The following is an 18,604-nucleotide window of genomic DNA, read 5'->3' as shown; positions in this document are numbered from 1 at the left end:
TTTTTTAACGTAAAGAGGAACCTCAAAATAACGGGCGAGGCTCAGAGAGACTCCGGAGTAGAGCTCCAAGTCGTAAACGTTCTCAGTGCTATTGAGGAAGAAGAAAAGTCCCCAAAAGTGCCCTGGGACACAGGTCACGCCAACAAAAGGATGGGACTCCGGCAGTTTGCTCAGAGGGCGGCTGGGCTGTCCCAGACACGGATCCTCTCAGCAGGTGGAGGGGACTCCCAGGTCCGGGGCATCCAGTACTTCTGTCTGCCTTGCACTGCAGTGGCGCAGAGTCCAAAAACAAAGACCCACGCCTTCCTGCCATGCCTCTCTACTCAGAAACAACCAATTTCACAGGGACACGAACACGGCACATTGTGAAACTTCTGTTATGAAACGAAGTCCCAGCGGGATTCACAAAAGTCCATTTTTTCCAAACACTTTGCTGCATTTAAAAATTCCTTTCACTCAGTCCTGTCTTGGCCAAATATCTTTCTGTCCAGGAAGACAAATAAAAATAAAACATTCAATTTGGCATTAGGTAAGGGAAGATTGAAGCAAACAATGGTTACTGTGAGCCAAGCTTTTCATTTTTGTTCATTCAGCCTACAAAATAATCATTTCTATCTGAGGAACAGCTTGTATTTAAATATCAATTTACGTCTTCACAGAGTCGTAAAAGATTCACAACGAGCCCTCTAATATTAGCATTTTCAGGAACTTTGCTTCTTGCACTTGGAATTGTCAATACAAAGGAGAAAAAAATCTGAAAAAAAAGAAGTACAATATTGACAAATCGATTCAATACTTTTCTTCTTCTTATGAGCATTGAATCCTCATCCGTCGGAAAAAAATAATGTGAGGAAAGTTCTTTCTCAATAAGCCCAAAAAAAAAAAAAAAAGAAAAGAAAAGAAAAAATATCCAGCTGTCCCAAGAGAAGGTGGATACATTTGAGTGCATAAATATTATAAAATTTTGCAAGGCAAAAAATTTACCATGACAAAGTCAAAAGACAAATGACAACCCAGGAAAAAATTATTTGTAAAACACTGAACAAACAAGAAATGAATTTCCTTACTATATAAAGAACACTTTACAAAGAAAAGTAGGATCACTACTGCTTAAGGAGAACTTACTTTGAGCAAGATAGAATGTCCCAAGAATTTTCATGTATTAATTCGTTTAGTCCTCCCGACTAGGGTTGGGGTTAGGGTTACAGTTAGGGTTATGAACTAGGTGTTAGTACGGTCCCCCTTTTACAGGTGAGAGGATTGAAGCCAAGAGAGGTAAAGTAACTTGTCTAAGGCCACACAGCCAGCGACAGAGTCAGGATTTGAACCAGGCAGACTGGCTCTGGAGTCTGCACTTGTCATCTCTCTGTCTTCCCTTGGAGACAGTGTTGTTTGGGAGAGGACTCACTCACTGAATTAGACAAAAAAGATTCGAAGGCATTCCATGGAGGAGAAAAATGCACACTACAGACCTGGGCTAGGCGAAGAAGTCTCCTTGTGCGTTATCCTCTCTGTGTCTGCTGTGCGTGGGGCAGAGGCGGCAGGCAGGGGTGGGTAGGGAATCTCTCCAGGTAGAGGAGCAGTTCTTCCCAGACCCATGGACTCAGCACCGTGCCCTGCATGTTGGTAACTCAAAGTGGGCCAAAGCAGCAGGCAGCAGGGAGGGCAAGGCGACCCGCAGGGGATGTAGCAGCCCGGCATCCATCCTCCCTCGCCCAGCACAGCACCTCCACGTTCTTGGGGGGAACCATCCTCCCCACCCCTGTTTCCTCTAGATCAGGTGGGGCTGACCACACAGCCCCAGGTTCACGTGGGCTGGACCAGTTGGAATCACAGGGACTGGCTCAGAGATGGACAGGCTTCAGCCAATAAAAGGGAGTCCTGGAGACTCTGAGCGGACATTGCTATCACACCTGGAAAGCCTTCTTGGAACACAGCCAGAGCAATGGAGAAACACAAACTTTTGGTGACGTTATCTAAGCACCTGGACCCAGCTTGTGGCAGGCTCCGTCTCCCAAAGAAGCCACACCATCTCCCATCCCATCTGCTTTCATGCCATGTGACCTTCTCGCTCTCCACCAAGACTCAGGCCAATTTCTCCACCTGCCCTCTGGCTGATTTGACCAAGTGCAGTCAACAGAAGTGGCCGTGGCCAAGTTCCAGGTGCAGCCATTAACTGTCTGGGAGCTTCAGCTTTCTGCCTCTTGGAGCTCAAAGCCAACATGGAACAAGTCCAGACTCTGCTGGTGGAGAAAGAAACCATGTAGAGGAGCTGGAGGTGCCAGAGATGTGAGTGAAGAAAGTGGTCTTGGATATCCACCTCAAGGGCACCTTCAGAGGACCCAGTCCTGGCCGCCACGGCTGCAGCTGCGTGAGAGCCCTGGCAACCCCGAGAACCATGAGAGGTGATGCTAAATTGTGTTGCACTTGCTAAGTTTGGGAGTGCTTGTTACGCAGCAGTCGATAACCAGAACACAGTCTTTACCTGGATCCACTCAATAAATCCCCCAAGCCTAGCTGAGTTGCATTTCTGTTGCTTATAACCTTTCAGCTGAAGTTTGACAATCCACAGAGGAGTCCCCTTCCTGACCCCAAAGTCCCACCAAAGGCCACCACAAGGATGTGCACATGGCTCCCTCCTTCCTTCCTGACCACTACTGTGGGTGGCTGATTCGGAGGAGGCTGCTGGAGAAGCGGCTGCAGGGTGAGAGGGGGAGCAAGGAGACTCTCCATCCTTTCCTGTTTCCAAGAGGACTTGGTTCAAGACAGAGGTGGCCCTAGGCCTGTGTGAGACACACGTCCACCTACAGTGCAATGGCATGAGAGGACATGAGCTTATCCACACATGTCGACTATGACAACCAGCTGAAAGCAAGTTTCCATGAGAACCACCCAGAGCCAGCAGAGCAGGCTCAAGAATGTTCTGGAGTGGGAAGCTGAGAGCATCAAAACCAACGCCAACCCAACAGGCACATGAAAAGATGCTCAACATCACTAATCATCAGAGAAATGCAAATCAAAACTACCATGAGGTACCACCTCACACCAGTCAGAATGGCCACCATTAAAAAGTCTACAAATAACAAATGCTGGAGAGGGTGTGGAGAGAAGGGAACCCTCCTACACTGTTGGTGGGAAGGTAAATTGGTGCAGTCATTATGGAGAACAGTACAGAGGTTCCTCAAAAAACTAAAACATAGAGTGTCATATGACCCAGCCATCCCACTCCTGGGCATATATCCAGAGAAAAGTCTAATTCAAAAAGATACATGTACCCCAGTGTTCATAGCAGCACTATTTGCAATAGCCAAGATATGGAAACAACCTAAATGTCCATCGACAGATGAATGGATAAAGAAGATGTGGTACATATATACAATGGAATACGGCTGAGCTATAAAAAAGAATGAAATAATGCCATTTGCAGCAATATGGATGCAACTAGAGATTATCATACTAAGTGAAGTAAGTCGGAAAGAGAAAGACCATATGATACCACTTAGATGTGGAATCTCAACTATGACACAAATGAACCTGTCTATGAAACAGAAACAGACTCACAGACCTAGGGAACAGACTTGTGGTTGCCAAGGGGGAGGGGAGGTGGCGGAGGAATGTAGTTGGAGTTTGGGATTAACAGATGCAAACTATTATATATATAATGGATAAACAACAAGGTCCTACTGTACAGCACAGGGAACTATATTCAATATCCTGTGATAAACCATAATGGAAAAGAATACCAAAAAGAAGGCATACATGTGTATAACTGAATCACTGCTGTACAGCAGAAACTAACACAACACTGTAAATCAGCTATACTTCAATAAAAAATTTTTTGGTATTAAAGCCAATAAAACTTATAAAAAAAGAAACAAGGCCATCAATTTCACTCCCGGGCTGCGGTCTCACCTTAGGTGACACCTGACTCAGTAAGCTCGGGCTGCTATAACAGAATCTCACAGACTGGGTGGCTTAAATGACAGTTATTTCTGACAGTTCTGGAAGCTGGAAGGCTGTGATCATGTTGCCAGCAAAGCCCTCTTGCTGGTTTTGTCCTCACGTGGCCTTCCTTGGTACGTGCTCACAGAGAGAGCCCGTGTTTCCTCCTCTGCTTATAAGGGCCTTAACCCCTCACCCTCGTGACCTCATTGAATCCTAACCACCTCCCAAAGGCCCACCTCCAAATACTATCATAGGGATAAGATTTCAACACATGAATTTGGGGAGCACACATTCAGTTCACAGCAGCACCCTCATTCATTCATTCATTCAACAAACATTTAATCAGTGGCTGATACACATCAGACACTATGAGGGAGGGTCTGGAGGCACAAGAGTGAGCAGACCCCGGGGTCCCTGGGCTCCTGGACTTACTACCGCGTGGGCAGGGAGAGACCGACGTGAATAGTCACGCGGGAGTCCCGCCGGTGACGGGTGTGATGAGGGCAGGGAGGAGAGACATGCACAGCAAGCCTCGGAGCAGGGTGACAGCTACCCTGGAGGTTGAGAGAGGCTTCCTGAAGGTCACTTTGGGCCTGAGATCTGAAGGGAACGGGTGTGACTCGGACAAGGGAAGGCACAGGATGAAGGACCGGGGAACATTTAAGGAGCAGACCTCATATCAGTCTTGTGACAAGATGTGGCGAGGAGGGTAAGAGAGAAGCAGAAGGTGAGGCTGGTCAGGCAGATGTGGCCAGGAGAGACTTGGGTCTGAGAGCTGCGGTTAGGGTTAGGAGGGAAATCTGAGATGGTACCTCTGTGTTAGTTCCCTACAAATCACCGCAGAGTTCTATGCCTGATAACAACACGATTCACTCTCAAGGTTCTGGAGGTAGAAGTCCCACTTGAGCTAAAATCAGGAGGTGAGCAGGGTTGCGTCCCCTTAGGAAGCTGCGGAGGAGAATTTGTTCCCACCCTCTTCCAGCTTCTAGAGGCGCCCACGTTCCTGGGCTCCTGGCCCCTCCCCCAACTTCAAAGTCATCTTCACACCTCTTTGACTCTGCCCTTCTGCCCCCTTCCTTTGTAAGGACCCCTGTGATGACCCTGGGCCCACAAAGAAGATCAGGACATTCCCCACCTCAAGTTCCTTGACTTAATCACTCAGCTTTACCCACTGCAAAATGGGTTAAGGGTACGTGGGGTTGCTTTGTATTATTTTTTACAACTGACTGCGTGTTCATTGACAATTATCTCAAAATAAAAAGGATTTCATAAAAAAAAAAAAAAAAAGAAAGAAAGAAAAGAGATTCTGCTCGGTTGGGAAGGCCTTTAATCTGATCTGGCTGGTTCAACATCCAATTTTATTACGGCGTATCTCAGGCATGGAAGTTGGATGTTCTTCCAGGTTTTGGTCAAGAGAGGCTCCAGAATTGGGGCTGTGGTTTCTTTATAAAGAATAGAGGATGTCAAGGGAATCTACCAACTGTAGGATTCTAAGTGGGTTTTCTGTGCGGTGTGGCCGAGAAGGAGGAGGAAAGAAGCAAGTGTGCAGGGTTCCGATGACAGAGCATCTCTACGGAGTGACCACCTGCCGAGTGCTCCCAAAAGAGCACAGGCTGGGAGAGAGTGATGGGGAGATTTGGGCTTTCTGGCTAAGCTGAGAAAAGACCCAGACGCCTAGGTAGCAGACCACCAGCAAGGTTCTGCCGTAGATGCCTAACTCTCATTTTGTAAGACCCTAAAGTGTGATTCCTACTTCTGCATTTCAGCAGAGTACAGGTTGATATGATGATTTCTACCTACATCTTTCTAAGAGTTGACAATTCCACCCCCTCTGGTGTCGGACACTTTCTCCAAGAGAATTTTAGCATATAGACATGTCTTTACATAACATGAATCACATGAGTCCCTTCTCGATGGTGTTCCAGTTCTTCTGATTGTGACAAGAGAAAGTCCATTCGTATGTAAGTAACAATTGCTAATCCCCATTTTAACACAGAAATGCCACATGTCAAATTTAGAGCCTCTGGTGGGCCATGGTACCCACATAGAATTCAACAATACAGGTATCTTCTACTTATGGGAACCAAGATTGGTTTTCAGTTCTTGTGGGTGATATAAAGTTTCCTTTTCAATTGAATCAAAGTAAGTAAGATTTAAAGAAAAGGTATAAGTGTTATAGTTCAGGTGCTATGTGTATATGGTAAAAAAAAAATCATAAAAGCAATTTAAAAGTGAATGAAATTTAAGAATCACTAGTCTTAAAAACATTCTAGCATGACTGGAAATTTAGATAATTACATCATTCAACCTCAACCTATTAAAGTAAATAACCCGCCCTTGGACTTCTTCTTTGGCATAAACACATCCAGCCTCACTGCCTTGATAGCTGATGTTACAAAAGTCGAGTTAAGGGGATGACATGCCATTATTTTGTCCACTTTAGGACTATGAGAATAGAATTACGTCTGGCTGTGGAAGTTTCCTCCGTACAAATTTCAAGTGATCTATTCTCATCCATTCTCAATATTGTGGAGACCCAGCTGCCAAAAAACACAAAGAGAATGGTTCATAAGATTGTCTTATTCATCCTAAACATACAGAACAACTGAGGAGCAAAGTGTGAGGTTATATATGGTCCAGTGAACACAAGAGACCTTACTCTTAAAGTAGAAACATTACAAGGTTATCAACTCCATGGCCCAGTGTTCATTGTCTTCCCTAATAATATCTGATTTTTACTTGACAAAGAGAAGCTGTGAAGATGGTGAAGCTTCCACACCGTATCCTTAGATTTTTTTTCCCAGCTCCATGATTTCAAGACAAGGAAGTAACAATCAAATAAGGTGGGAGAAATGATACAGCAAAGAGCAAACTTTGGAGAGAAAAAGAGCTGAAGGTTATAGTGGCGGGGAATCTGGATAACAGAAGAGACACCGGGTGAAAGATAAGGAGTTCCATCTTCAGCCAGAGTTGAGTTTGCAGTGGTAGGAGAACATGTGATATATGAAATGCAGAGAGAAAGATGATAGAGACCCAAAGGGGCAGTGTTTCTCAGACTTTACTGTACACGACAGAGGCCATAAACTCAAAAGCCCATCTTGCCAGGAGGATTAACTCTGTAAGACAGCCAGCGTGTTTCTCGAAGGCAGCTCAGGCTGTATCTTTCAACATGCAGACACACTTTCTCAGATCAAACACTGCATATCAAATACTACTCATGTCTACCCTTCTTGCCCCCCAAAAAGGCTCTCTTTAATTTCTTCTAGAAATACCTGGTGCTATAGGACTCTCTTTCACACTAACCATTTCTCTTCTCATTATTATTTTAAGAGACCAACAGGTGAGTGGCAGCTGCCCTTCAGTCTCAGCAAGCAGGGAACTGAGAACGCTGGGGACTCAGGAAATCTGGAGACCATCGGACCATTCCAAAGGAAACGGTCAGTAACCAACCACTGCCAGGTGGGCAGGGAACACTGTTGGATTTTCTGATTTTTTAAGAGAAGTCAGAAGTATAGATTTTTTAATGAAATTTTCTCTTATATAGGAATTAAATATTAATTTAAAAAAAAAAACATTTAAAGCACTGTGAGAGAGGCTCTGTTTCTGCAAACAGTGAGCCAGGCTGTTTGGACCCACCCATCCTGTCGAGAACAATTTAGAAAGCTGATTAAAATATAAAATATGTGAGAATTGACATAATGCCAGCAAACAAAACACATCTGTGGGACGGAATCAGCCTTGGCCAGTTAGTTCTGTGATTCAGTCCATGAGAATCACCTGGAGGTCCTGGCTAAAACTACAGATTCCCAGGCCTCATCCATGGAGATTTTGATTCAGTGGGTTCTGGGCTGGAGCCTGAGAACTTCCATTTTTAACGATCTCTGCAATAGACTCTTCTGCTGATGGTCTGGAAACAACACTTTGAGATACTCTGCACTAAATCGCCATGTGGCTCTAGGCTGTCTTGTGCCCCCTCTGGGCCTCGGTTTCTCCCTCTGTGAAATGGGCATACTGAATGAATACTTCTCTCTGAGGCTCCTTCAGGCTTTCCAACAGCCCCATAACCCCAAGTCATCTGAGGGAGACAGAAGTTGGATCCATGCCCAGCCAGTAACCATCAGACCATTCTGGAAATTACCATCCTGAAACTCAATTCTGCAAATATTTTAGCATTTTGTTGACAGCTTTTTAAATTTAGTAACCTAATGCAAAGGGCCAAAACGTCCTATCGAAGTTGAGAAGAAGGGAATGTGGATGGTGAGATTTCCCAGCTGCTGCTACGGAGCTATAGCAGGCTTCTTGGTGTTTATAAGCAGGGGAAGCTCTAATGCACAAGAGGGAAAAACAAAGGGCGCATTTCCAGAGGGAGGAAAGGTAAAGCTAATGAGTAAAACAGAGAGAATGTCTTTCCTGCGGGGAGCCAAGGTGATTTAGAGTTGAACTCAAATTAGAGATAATTACTCAAGATGGAATTTAATCCAATATCAGAAATAAGTTTCTAAAGGTCCAAGGAGTACAAAAATGGGACGGGCCCCTTTAGGAATGGAGAAGGACCCATCGAGGGTGATATTCAAATGACAGCCCATCAGACATTTGCTGGGGAAGCATTCAAATGAATTTAACATCAAAAAGACAGTTAGACTAGACGTATCTGTTCAAGCAACATGGATCAAACATCTACGATGCTGATATTCATCCCTGAAAATACAGCAATGACCAAGACAGACAGAGTCCCTGCCTTCACAGAGCTAAAGGCCAAGGAAGGAAGACAGATAATGAGCAGGTCATCACCACCGGTGCAAGGGCTAGAGGGAAAACATACAGGGAGATGTGAGAGCACAGACAGAGGAACGCAGCTGGTCTGGGACTCATCCCTGCAAAAGTAACACTCGAGCCGAGCTCTCAGGGTCTACAGGGGAATGAAACAAGAGGCTGGAACATTTCAGGAAGAGTCCCTTCCCACGCTGAGTTTCCCCGCTTGTGTGTTTGCTGGTCGTGGGAGCTGGCAGCGAGACACCTCGGCATTTAAGGAACATAGACTGTGTTTCCTTCGGTTAATGTTCAAATAGCCTTTTTCTCTCAAAAGTTCCTCAAAAGCTTCTCCTGCATTTGCACCCAGCACCCATAAGAAAACTTGCCCAGGAGATACCATTTGCCAAAAGGCAGGCCCCACGTTCAGCTCAGAGAAGCAAGGGAAGCTGGCTGAGCGGGTGGAGAGAAGCCCTAGGGTGAGCAGGGTGTGGGTTCAAGAGCTTGGAGTGAGCAGCCTGGCAGAGGAAGACGATGCCACGTTCTACCTGAGCAATTGGAGAGGGACAGCTGAATTGCTCAGATGTTTTATCCTATTTTGAAAAGCTCTAACCTCAATCCTGTCTCCTAAAACATTCTTTTTAAAAAAAATCAGCCAAAAATATGAACAGAGGCCAAGAGAATTGGGAAATCACAAATATGAAAACAGTTGACCTGCTGGACTGGGCATGGGGAGCGTTTCTCTCTTTATTTAAATGTTGGGGGAATTCTCTGGCGGTCCAGTGGTTATGACTCGGCACCTTCACTGCTGGGGCCCGGGTTCAATCCCTGGTCAGGGAACTAAGATCCCACAAGCTGTGCAGTGAGGCCAATATATATATATATATATATATATATATATATATATATATATATATATGACCCATTATTCTTATAACGAAACATATATATATATATATAAGGTTGTTATAAGAATAATGGGTTATACATTTGTGCCCACCAGCACCTCCAAAAAACATGTGGAGGACGCTCGATCAATGTATCTGGAAAGGCTGATCCAATGTTGCCTACGTTTTAATCACTCACATTTTCATCTTATCTGAACAGCACCTAGATTATTATTATGAAACACTGTTCTTTAAGTCAACCCATTTTCAAAGCTTACTACTTACTGAAGTCTCATCCTAAAGAATATCTATGAAAGCTATCTTAAGCTTCTGAAGAGCTATCTTAAAATAAAAACATAACCATTAATTGTTTAATCGCTCCAAGTGCACCTGAAATCATCTCACCTACTTCACATGCTATGTGGACTTTGATTTGGAAAATGCTGGACGGACCTTCCCTGTTCTCCTTAAACCCAGAAATACAAGCTATTTGAGGCTCCAGGGAAACCCACCAGAGCAAAGGATATGGTCAGTAAAATGGGGAAACGCATGCAGTGGTCCTCAGGATGGCACCCATGCTCGGTGGCCCTGTCTGAAGACCACACCAAGGGAGGTGAATGGAGGAATGCCCAGCCTCCCTCTACATCCGCATTAAGCCCCCCAGCAGCACGGTCTCTGGGGGCCAAGGCTGACTTGAGGTTTCCTGGCTTCCCTGGATATCTGGCCATTCTCTAGAGAAAGCGGCCACCCGAAAAACACCTTAAAAGGCTCCAGTTAACATGACACAGGAAAAGCTGTCAACAGGGTGGGAGGTGAAGCCAAAGTTCACAGCTCTCTCTACCACCTGGGCTCTCGTCTGTCTCTTTTTTTTGAGGATGAAATGAGTTAATACAAGTAATGGGATTAGAACATTGACTGGCACAAAGTAAATGATAAACAACTGTGGGTCACTATTATGATCAGTCCAACCATGTCAGCCCCTGTCATAGGGTCACATACAAGCGAGCAGATTGGGTGAGGACCAAGATCCTGGTGACAGGAGGGAAGTTTGGAGCCACCCAAACTTGACCCCAAGGGCCTCTCAATGCTGGACCAACCACGTGCCAGTCTTCAGAACAACCCCATGAGCAAGGTACTTTGATGGACCCATTTTACAGATAAGGAACTTGGACTCAGAGGTTAAATGGTTACCCAAGGTCACCGCAGAAAGCGTTAGAACAGGAATTGGAACCCAGGCCACCTGGCCTCAGAGCCCATGCCATTAACGTGCTCTGTGTCCAACTGGCCCAATGATCAAAGGGTCCGAAGTCTGTGATGAACCAAAGGGCAATGTCCGTCACAAAGGGGGCCGTTCCATTCAGCCCCATCCAATCAGAATGGGCCGGGGGCTGGGGGGTGGGTGGATTTCTCAAGAGAAATTGGAAATTCATATTTTTATGTGAAATCTTCCTATTTTTCAACATTGGCAACTAATTAAAAGTTTTTAACTCCGTGCTTTTGCAAAATGAAACACAGCCACAGGCCAGAGTCAGCTCGGAGGCCTCTAATTTCTGACCGCAGAGTTCAGGTAAAACTTCCCAATAGTTCTGATTTGCAATAGCTGGGCTGCCCCACTGGTCCCATCATAGTCACCCTTCAAAGGCTGGTCATCTGTGATCGTCCCCAGTCACTGGAATTCCTGGGACCTTGCATCCCACACGGGTCAATTCCGGTTGGTAGCTGAGGCTGTAGAGACCCCTGTCCTCCGGGAGAGGCCGTTCCCTGCAGACCCAGAGAGAAAGCAGGCAGAGACCCCCCCTCACCGCCTTCCTGACCGAGGCAGGGAAGGGGTGAGGCAGGCGTGACTGCCTCCTTGCTTCTCTTAGTCCTTGTAGCTGAGGCGGGGCTGTTTTAAATTTAGAGGAATAAACAAGGCTGCTGTGTTTATAGCGCTGTTTGAATTCAGGAACAGCTTGAACTGTGGATTTGTAAACCTGGCGTGGTTTTGGACCTCAAAACCCTTTCTCAAAACTCTGGGTTCTGCGAAGTCCAAAATGTTTCCTTCCATATGTTATCACCTTGTTAAGCTTTTGTTTACTTTTACTGGAATGTAACCCATTATGGCCCAGAGTCAAGAACAATGAATTCATCACAGGGCGGTTTTGATAAAGCCATGGACGTCCAAAAAGCCTTAGGGCTTTCAAATTGGCTTGCATTAAACTTTTTTCTTTCCTAGAAAGAAAATTTTTTATTTCCTTAGGATAATGGAACTTGGAAGCTTGAAGCTGATTTGGATGGCAGAGAACAATTTCCCAGAAAGTTTTGAAATGTGGCTCAGATGTCCATTGTCTGAAGCTCAGATACTGGAGAGCAGTTTACTTTTCATAGAAGTAATAGGTTCCTAAATTCTCTTTTGCATCTATGTGTTTCGTCCATGGCATTATTTTAACCACAGACCTGCAACCTCTTGCTGGGACATCTCTCTCCACTGCCCCCTCCAATCTTGATGGATATAAAAGGAGCAAACCCATGGCACAAGTCTTAAAAGGCACGCCCCGCCCAGATCCATCGCCAACATCCTGGAGCCAGAAATAACGTTCTGTGAGCCACACCATCAATTTACTTCCCACAAGCCCCATGGCCCCATCCAAACTCCAGTGTGACATCACTGTGTCTGCTTTTTATGGAGGGTTCTTTTTTGTTTGTTTCTTGGGTTTTTTGGTTGTTGTTGTTTGTTTGTTTTTGCTTTACAAGATTAAATATTTTGCTCTCACACCTTCACGAGACGGTGTTTTAATTCCATCTCCAGGACCAGTCTCTCATTAGGATTCTAGGTGTCTGCTTCCCTATCCCTCCCCTCCCCTCAAAGCCGTATGTGACATTTTGCACTCATCCTGCAGCCGAACTTCGCCTTCACATCTGCCACGGCCCAGAGCAACAGATGGTACCTGGCAATGAAATGAACTAAAAAAAAAAAAAAAGAAGAAGAAGAAAAAGAAAAAGAATGGAGCTCATCACTCACCCTCAGGGCCGCACTGTGCTGGATTACTGATGCAAGAAGTTTTGTACCTTCCGTAATAGAGAAATGTGATTCCTTTTTCCTCCTTGAGGTAAATGCCTTTGTTGACCTTTCCTTCTACAATATCTAAGTGAGAAGAATGGCAACACTGTAGGTTAATAATCGCATGAGATGCAACGTCCAGAGATGTGTCAGGCTTACAAACAACTTACATCTAAGTATACTGTGTTATTTGTATTTATAATTAAATATTTCTAACATTATATATTATTATATAATATTAACGGTAGTTAACATTTCATAATTAAGAACTAAATCACAAATAATATACATTCGTGTCAATATTAAATAATAAGTATTCTATCCTATTAATATTGTATCACATTAATTAATATCATACCAGTGTATAATATGTACTGTAATAGAACACTATTATAATTGCTATGTTGGCCGACAGTTGAGTTACCGGAAGCTATGTGATTAGAATCTCCTACTGTCCTAAACTTTCATTCCATCCACCTCTTCCTGAGTTCTCACTGCCATCTTCACACTAGACTTTCCAAGTGAAACACTGAGATTCAAGTTTGAACGTAAAACTACACGTGAACTCTCTCTCCTTTTGAGTTCTCACTGAGAGCCCCCAATCCTAGACATGGGAGCCCATGATTTTAAGAGAGTTCATTTTCAAACACTAGGAAGGACATGCAGAGCTACACTTCGAGTCGTCCCAGAAGAGCCCGCCAACGACAAGACCGCAGGGCCAGCAGTCCTGGCAGAGACGCCAGCTCCGTCATCTTTTTGTTTGTCCCATTCCCATAGCAAACCTCTCTGATGGTGTCAGTGCGATGTCAGTGGTTTACAGAATTGAAGCCAAGGGTGATGAGTCACGTATTGTTGACTGGGGTCAAAGTCGCCCAGATGACCCTCTGCCCTGTGGCACATGCCTCCTGCCCTTGGAGCCGTCGACCCAGATGAAGATGTACAGAAGCACTGGAGGATCTTTGACCGACTGCTACCCCAGCTCAGATTTTCTGACAACCATTGGCATGTGGATACCAACTCAAAGGGCTTCAAGTTTTTCCTTATCGTGTTTAAACTTATTTTTTTTCATCTATCTCGTTTATTGCTGGAGATGATCTACATATTACAAAGTTACATGGGCAACTCACAGTTCGTGATTTAATGAGGCTGTATAAACCCCTAAACCCGACTGTTTGCTTGGCAAAATTAATTTTGGAAGCGAAACACCCCATCGTTGAAAGAGCAATCAGGTTATATATTGTAAAAAGATCAGGAGTGAGACCTAAATTATCTGAGCTGACTCTCCGTACTGACCATAGAGCTGCCCAATTGCCACTATCCATTCTGCTCTGTGCTGCATAAGCAAAATCTGAAACATACGGGCTCTGGAGGTTATTAAATAAGATAGTCATTTAGCCATGACTCTTGTGGGTGTGTCTTAGAAAACAGCTTCTAATGATTAAAAAAAAAATTCCAGCTACAGAAGAAATGCCGATTTTAATGTTTGTAAGAGATCAGATTTTTGATGAGGTTCTTTTAAATTGACTTTAATTTTCCATTCAGAGGGCATGTTTTTCCTCCCCCAAAGAATATAATCCATTTAAAAATCCAAACAAGTTCTATTTTTAGAAACTACTCATCTTATGTCTGTATTGTTCTGAAAACAAGCAGCTGGTTTGGAAGACCGTGGTCTCTTGAAAGCGTGTAGACGCCCCCTAATGTACTGCAATCTGTGGAAATTCCTTTAGACCTAATTCGAAGTTGTTATCTTCAATACCCTGGATCTTTGGCTCTTTTTCTGGTTATTTGCTTGTTTGCTAGTCAAGACATAGTGAATTCATATAGAACCAACTTGGAATGGCCTTTCAATTCATTGCAGATCCAAACTCGACAAACACAGAAGAAACACGTGCTCACCTACGGTTGCAGAGAAATTTGAGTAGGCAGAGTCATTGGTATATACAAAGGTAGAATTATGGGGAGGAAGCACAGTGAGGTTGTGGGTTCGCAATGCTGGGTGAAACAACAAAAGAAAAAAGCACAATGAATGAGTGACACAAAAACCAAATGGAACCGACATATCTCTCAACTCAACACGCATCGACAAGTGTGCCTTTCATCCCGCAAACAGCTTGGATTTTCTCTTCCGACCCCACCTCCCTCTTATTTTTTCAGGGGACATTAGGGCAACTCCAGCGGCCCCGTTGAGTCCCAAACCTAGGGCGTGATTGCCGCTATATTTGGTTGCGATTTGCTGGCTCCCGCTCCCATCCAGATACTTAGTTGAGAGATATGAAATTGAACTCGGCCATAAAATAGCCTTAACAAAAGGATTAAGGGTTGTGATGTCACAAGAACTGATGAAACAGCAACACAGCATGAAAACAACTGCATGTTATTATGACAAATGGACAAAACAACAGGGAATTCAGAGACAAATGACACAGCAGTGCCTCCACGCAATGATTCCCAACACCATTCAACTGTTCCCAGAAGTAAAATGTGAAGCCTGTAATCACATTGAAATATGCCAGTAAAGCACGATAACATAAAGAATGGACCCAATAGAACAGTGCAGTGAAACCTTCATCATTCAAGTGTTTTGGGACAAACACCAATACAGTTGGAGTTTTATGGGAAAATAATACTTTGGGTGAACAAATTCAACCACAGTGTAATTGTATCTGATAATCTATGGCAATGAAATGAGCTGAGGGGGTGAGGAGAGAAATATACGGACCATTATTTGAGCTCTGTTTGAAGTAATTCCTAAAATAGCACCTGGGTCCTAAACAAGGAGCTATTTTGACAGTGCAATTTCCACTTGGAATGATCGCCTTTCAAAGGCTTTAAAGTAAAGGCCCTGAGAAAAGAAAATTAGATTATAACAAGGGGAAACCATTTCTTTTAACCTGAGGTAGTCATAAAATAACTATCACAGGGACATTCCATCCCTATGGTACAGACTATTTGGAGAAAATATGGAGCCCCAGTGGCCCAGTGCAGGTTTTCACTGTGGCCGCCACTGCTGCCTGATACGCAGACAAGCAAGAGGCAATGCAGAATAAGGCAGGGCCTCCGGTGGCCCTACACAGGAGGACGGCACCCTTCTGGAGGGTCCTGCTCCTTGACTGAGCTCCTCTAAGGATGCCAGCAGGACAGACTTCAGCTGTAATGCTTCTCAATTTGCAAATTAAAAAAAAAAAAAAGTTTTAGAATCTGAGGTGGCAATTTATGGCAGCACATGAAGTCCCAGGAATAAGGAAAATATCAGTGTGCTGGTGTGGAAAGCATAGTAATCAGCAATGTGTGGGGTTTTTTTTTTAATCCATTACAAAGAACCAGTAGAGACAATCTGAGCATGTGCCAGGATGGTTGTACATAACTCTCCTGTTATACACATCAGTCGTTGGACATGATCAAGAGGAATAAGGAAATAAAAATTAAAATGTCAAAGCATCCCAAATCACTCAAAACTTAGACTTTAAAAAAGCTTCCTATTGGAATGCAAAAAGTGCTCAGGGCTGTCTGGGGTTTCTCCTTCTCGAAATGTCTGAATTGCTTCAGAGAGAAACTTTATCTTCTATGGAATTGGGGACCATTGGAAGCATCTTAGGTGATGTTGGATCTTTTCACAGCGGGGCTTCCAGTGACGTGTAGAGGAGCTGACGGGTAGGTGAGGGGATACCTTTGCTAAGTGAAATCGTGACCCCGCAAACAGGGGGTCAGTCCTCGTTGGCACGACGTTTGGCCCTAGGTTCCAATGGGCCCCTGCTTTGGCAGGCATGTAAATTACTCCATTTGTGCCTACCTAGAAAACGTACATCCGGACTTGTACAGAGACTGATCCATCGTGTACCGCTTAAAGCTGAAAACAACTGCATTTGTTTAAAGGTTGTTGGACGAAATGCACATCTTAATATTTTGAAGCATAAATTCTGTTCTTCAACCATAAAATCATATAAAAGTTCTAGTAAAATCCTTTGCAATAACAATGATTAGGGGGAAGCTACACAGATGTTTAGTCATCTCCGTCATCGTGGCTGACTTCAGAGCGGATGCTTTTTGTTCCCTTGTCCCTCCCAACGGCCCCGATTCCCCAGGGAAAGTGCATTCCTGGGGCCCGGGTCACTGTGCCCACACCGTCGTCTACCTCCACTTGTCTCCTGAAGTTCGTGGATCCCATCCACACTTTCCAACGGCCAGTAATGGGAAGCAGAAGCCAAGACGTCAAACCCTTGGGGGAGGAAAGAATAAAAATGTTACATCACCATTAGGAAAGAAAGAGCTGGACATAAGGAACTACTTACCACCTCCATCAGGAATTGGGGGAAGAGTAAAAGTATCAGAGCGACTGTGGGATGTATTCAAAAGGCATTTGAATAGATTCAATACACACTCGCAGTGTTCAAAAAACTCAGTAAATTAAATGAATGTTTTTACAGAATAAAACATAATAAATAGGAATAGAGAGATACCTTTTAACCAAAGAAAATAAAAGCCACCATGCCTAACGGTGCAACGCAAGAAGCACGCCCATACGTGTCAGAAAAAAAGACAAGAATGTCCATTATCCCGTTATTACTTCCTGCGTTTTAGAAGACACAGCTGATACAATCAGACAAGAGAAAAAAATGAGGTTGAAAAAGAGGAGGAAACCAACACCGATATCGTGCAGACGTTGTGTGAGGTTCTTTACAAATACTTCCTCGTTTCATTCTAATGATACTCTATAAGATAACTGTACTCTCAGCCTATCTGTTATGACAAGGAATAAAATGCCCCCTCAGGAGTCACCCAGCGACTGGTGTTAGATGCTGTCCTCCATACACGTCTCCTGAATTGGTCCTGACCTTTCTATTATCTCTCTGCTTCCACCATCCTAAAAATGAATCCTTTCAAAATTACCTTTATGTTCCTTGTACTTTGCGTAGACATCATTTTATGCAGATATGTTCTTTTTTATTCTGCTCTTCTCACTTAATACCGTACAAATTATTTGATTTATTTTTTTCTCTCTAACTCTCATAATCGAGTTTGGGTAATAGTCCCTGGAGAGGCTACACCATCACACATTGAATTGTTCTCCTAACTTGGATCTTCTTTTGGATTATTTCTCTGTGAACAGTTCCCAGAAGTGGAAATAATGGCCCAGATGACTAAATAATAATCAACTGCCTTGAATGTCTGCCAGATCACCAAAAAGATAAAATTAATAAAGTAATCTTTGTGTTGTTCATTGTAAAAGACGTTTTTTAAGAGGAGATAATATAATCATTATTTTCAAATGATATATAATATAATCATTATTTTCAAATGATATATGCCTGATAATGAAAATGAAAAACTATTACAAATAAGAAAAGAATTTGGTAAGTGAAAAACTGTTACAAACAATAAAAGAATTTAGTAAGGAGGCTGACGCAAATTAAATATGCAAATGTCAATAGCTTTCCTGTATTCAAATAATAATACTAAAAAACAGAAGAAAGGTTCTCATTTATAAATGCAGCCAAGACATTTAAGAACAAAAGAATAAGAACTATACAACATTCTCATGAAGAAAACAATAAAATCATGCTAACGGATATAAAAGAACCCTTGAAAAACTGAAGGACTTAACCTATTCTTGATTTTTAAAAAACTCAAAAATCATAAAAATATCTACTAAAGATGCTCAACTTTGCTAATTATTAGAGAAATGCAAATCAAAACTACAATGAGGTACCACCTCATACCGGTCAGAATGGCCATCATCAAAAAGCCTACAAATAATAAATGCTGGAGAGGGTGTGGAGAAAAGCGAATCCTCCTACACTGTTGGTGGGAATGTAAATTGGTGCAGCCACTATGGAAATCAGTATGAAGCTTCCTTAAAAATCTAAAAATAGATTTACCAAATGATCCAGCGATCCCACTCCTGGTCATATATCTGGAGAAAACTAATTTGAAAAGATACATGCACCCCAGTGTTCATTGCAGCACTATTTACAATGGCCAGGAC

At 43.5% G+C, this 18,604-nt stretch overlaps 1 protein-coding gene across 1 annotated transcript in view; it reads right to left on the bottom strand.

Annotated features, from left to right (window-relative positions):
* LOC133075201 (adhesion G-protein coupled receptor D1-like) overlaps nt 1–18,604 on the bottom strand; it is a 72,419-nt gene that overhangs the window by 43,368 nt on the left and 10,447 nt on the right. The window contains exons 5-7 of the mRNA XM_061169265.1: nt 16,754–16,837; nt 14,518–14,613; nt 12,583–12,705 (exon numbers count right to left, since the gene is read on the bottom strand). Coding sequence (XP_061025248.1) covers nt 12,583–12,705; nt 14,518–14,613; nt 16,754–16,837 — 303 coding nt within the window. The remainder of the gene's footprint in view (nt 1–12,582; nt 12,706–14,517; nt 14,614–16,753; nt 16,838–18,604) is intronic.

This window comes from Eubalaena glacialis, chromosome 15 (genome assembly GCF_028564815.1).
Source record: "Eubalaena glacialis isolate mEubGla1 chromosome 15, mEubGla1.1.hap2.+ XY, whole genome shotgun sequence".
NCBI classification, from domain to species: domain Eukaryota; kingdom Metazoa; phylum Chordata; class Mammalia; order Artiodactyla; family Balaenidae; genus Eubalaena; species Eubalaena glacialis.
Note: the sequence above shows the minus strand (reverse complement) of the source record. Positions and strands in the feature narration are given on the sequence as shown.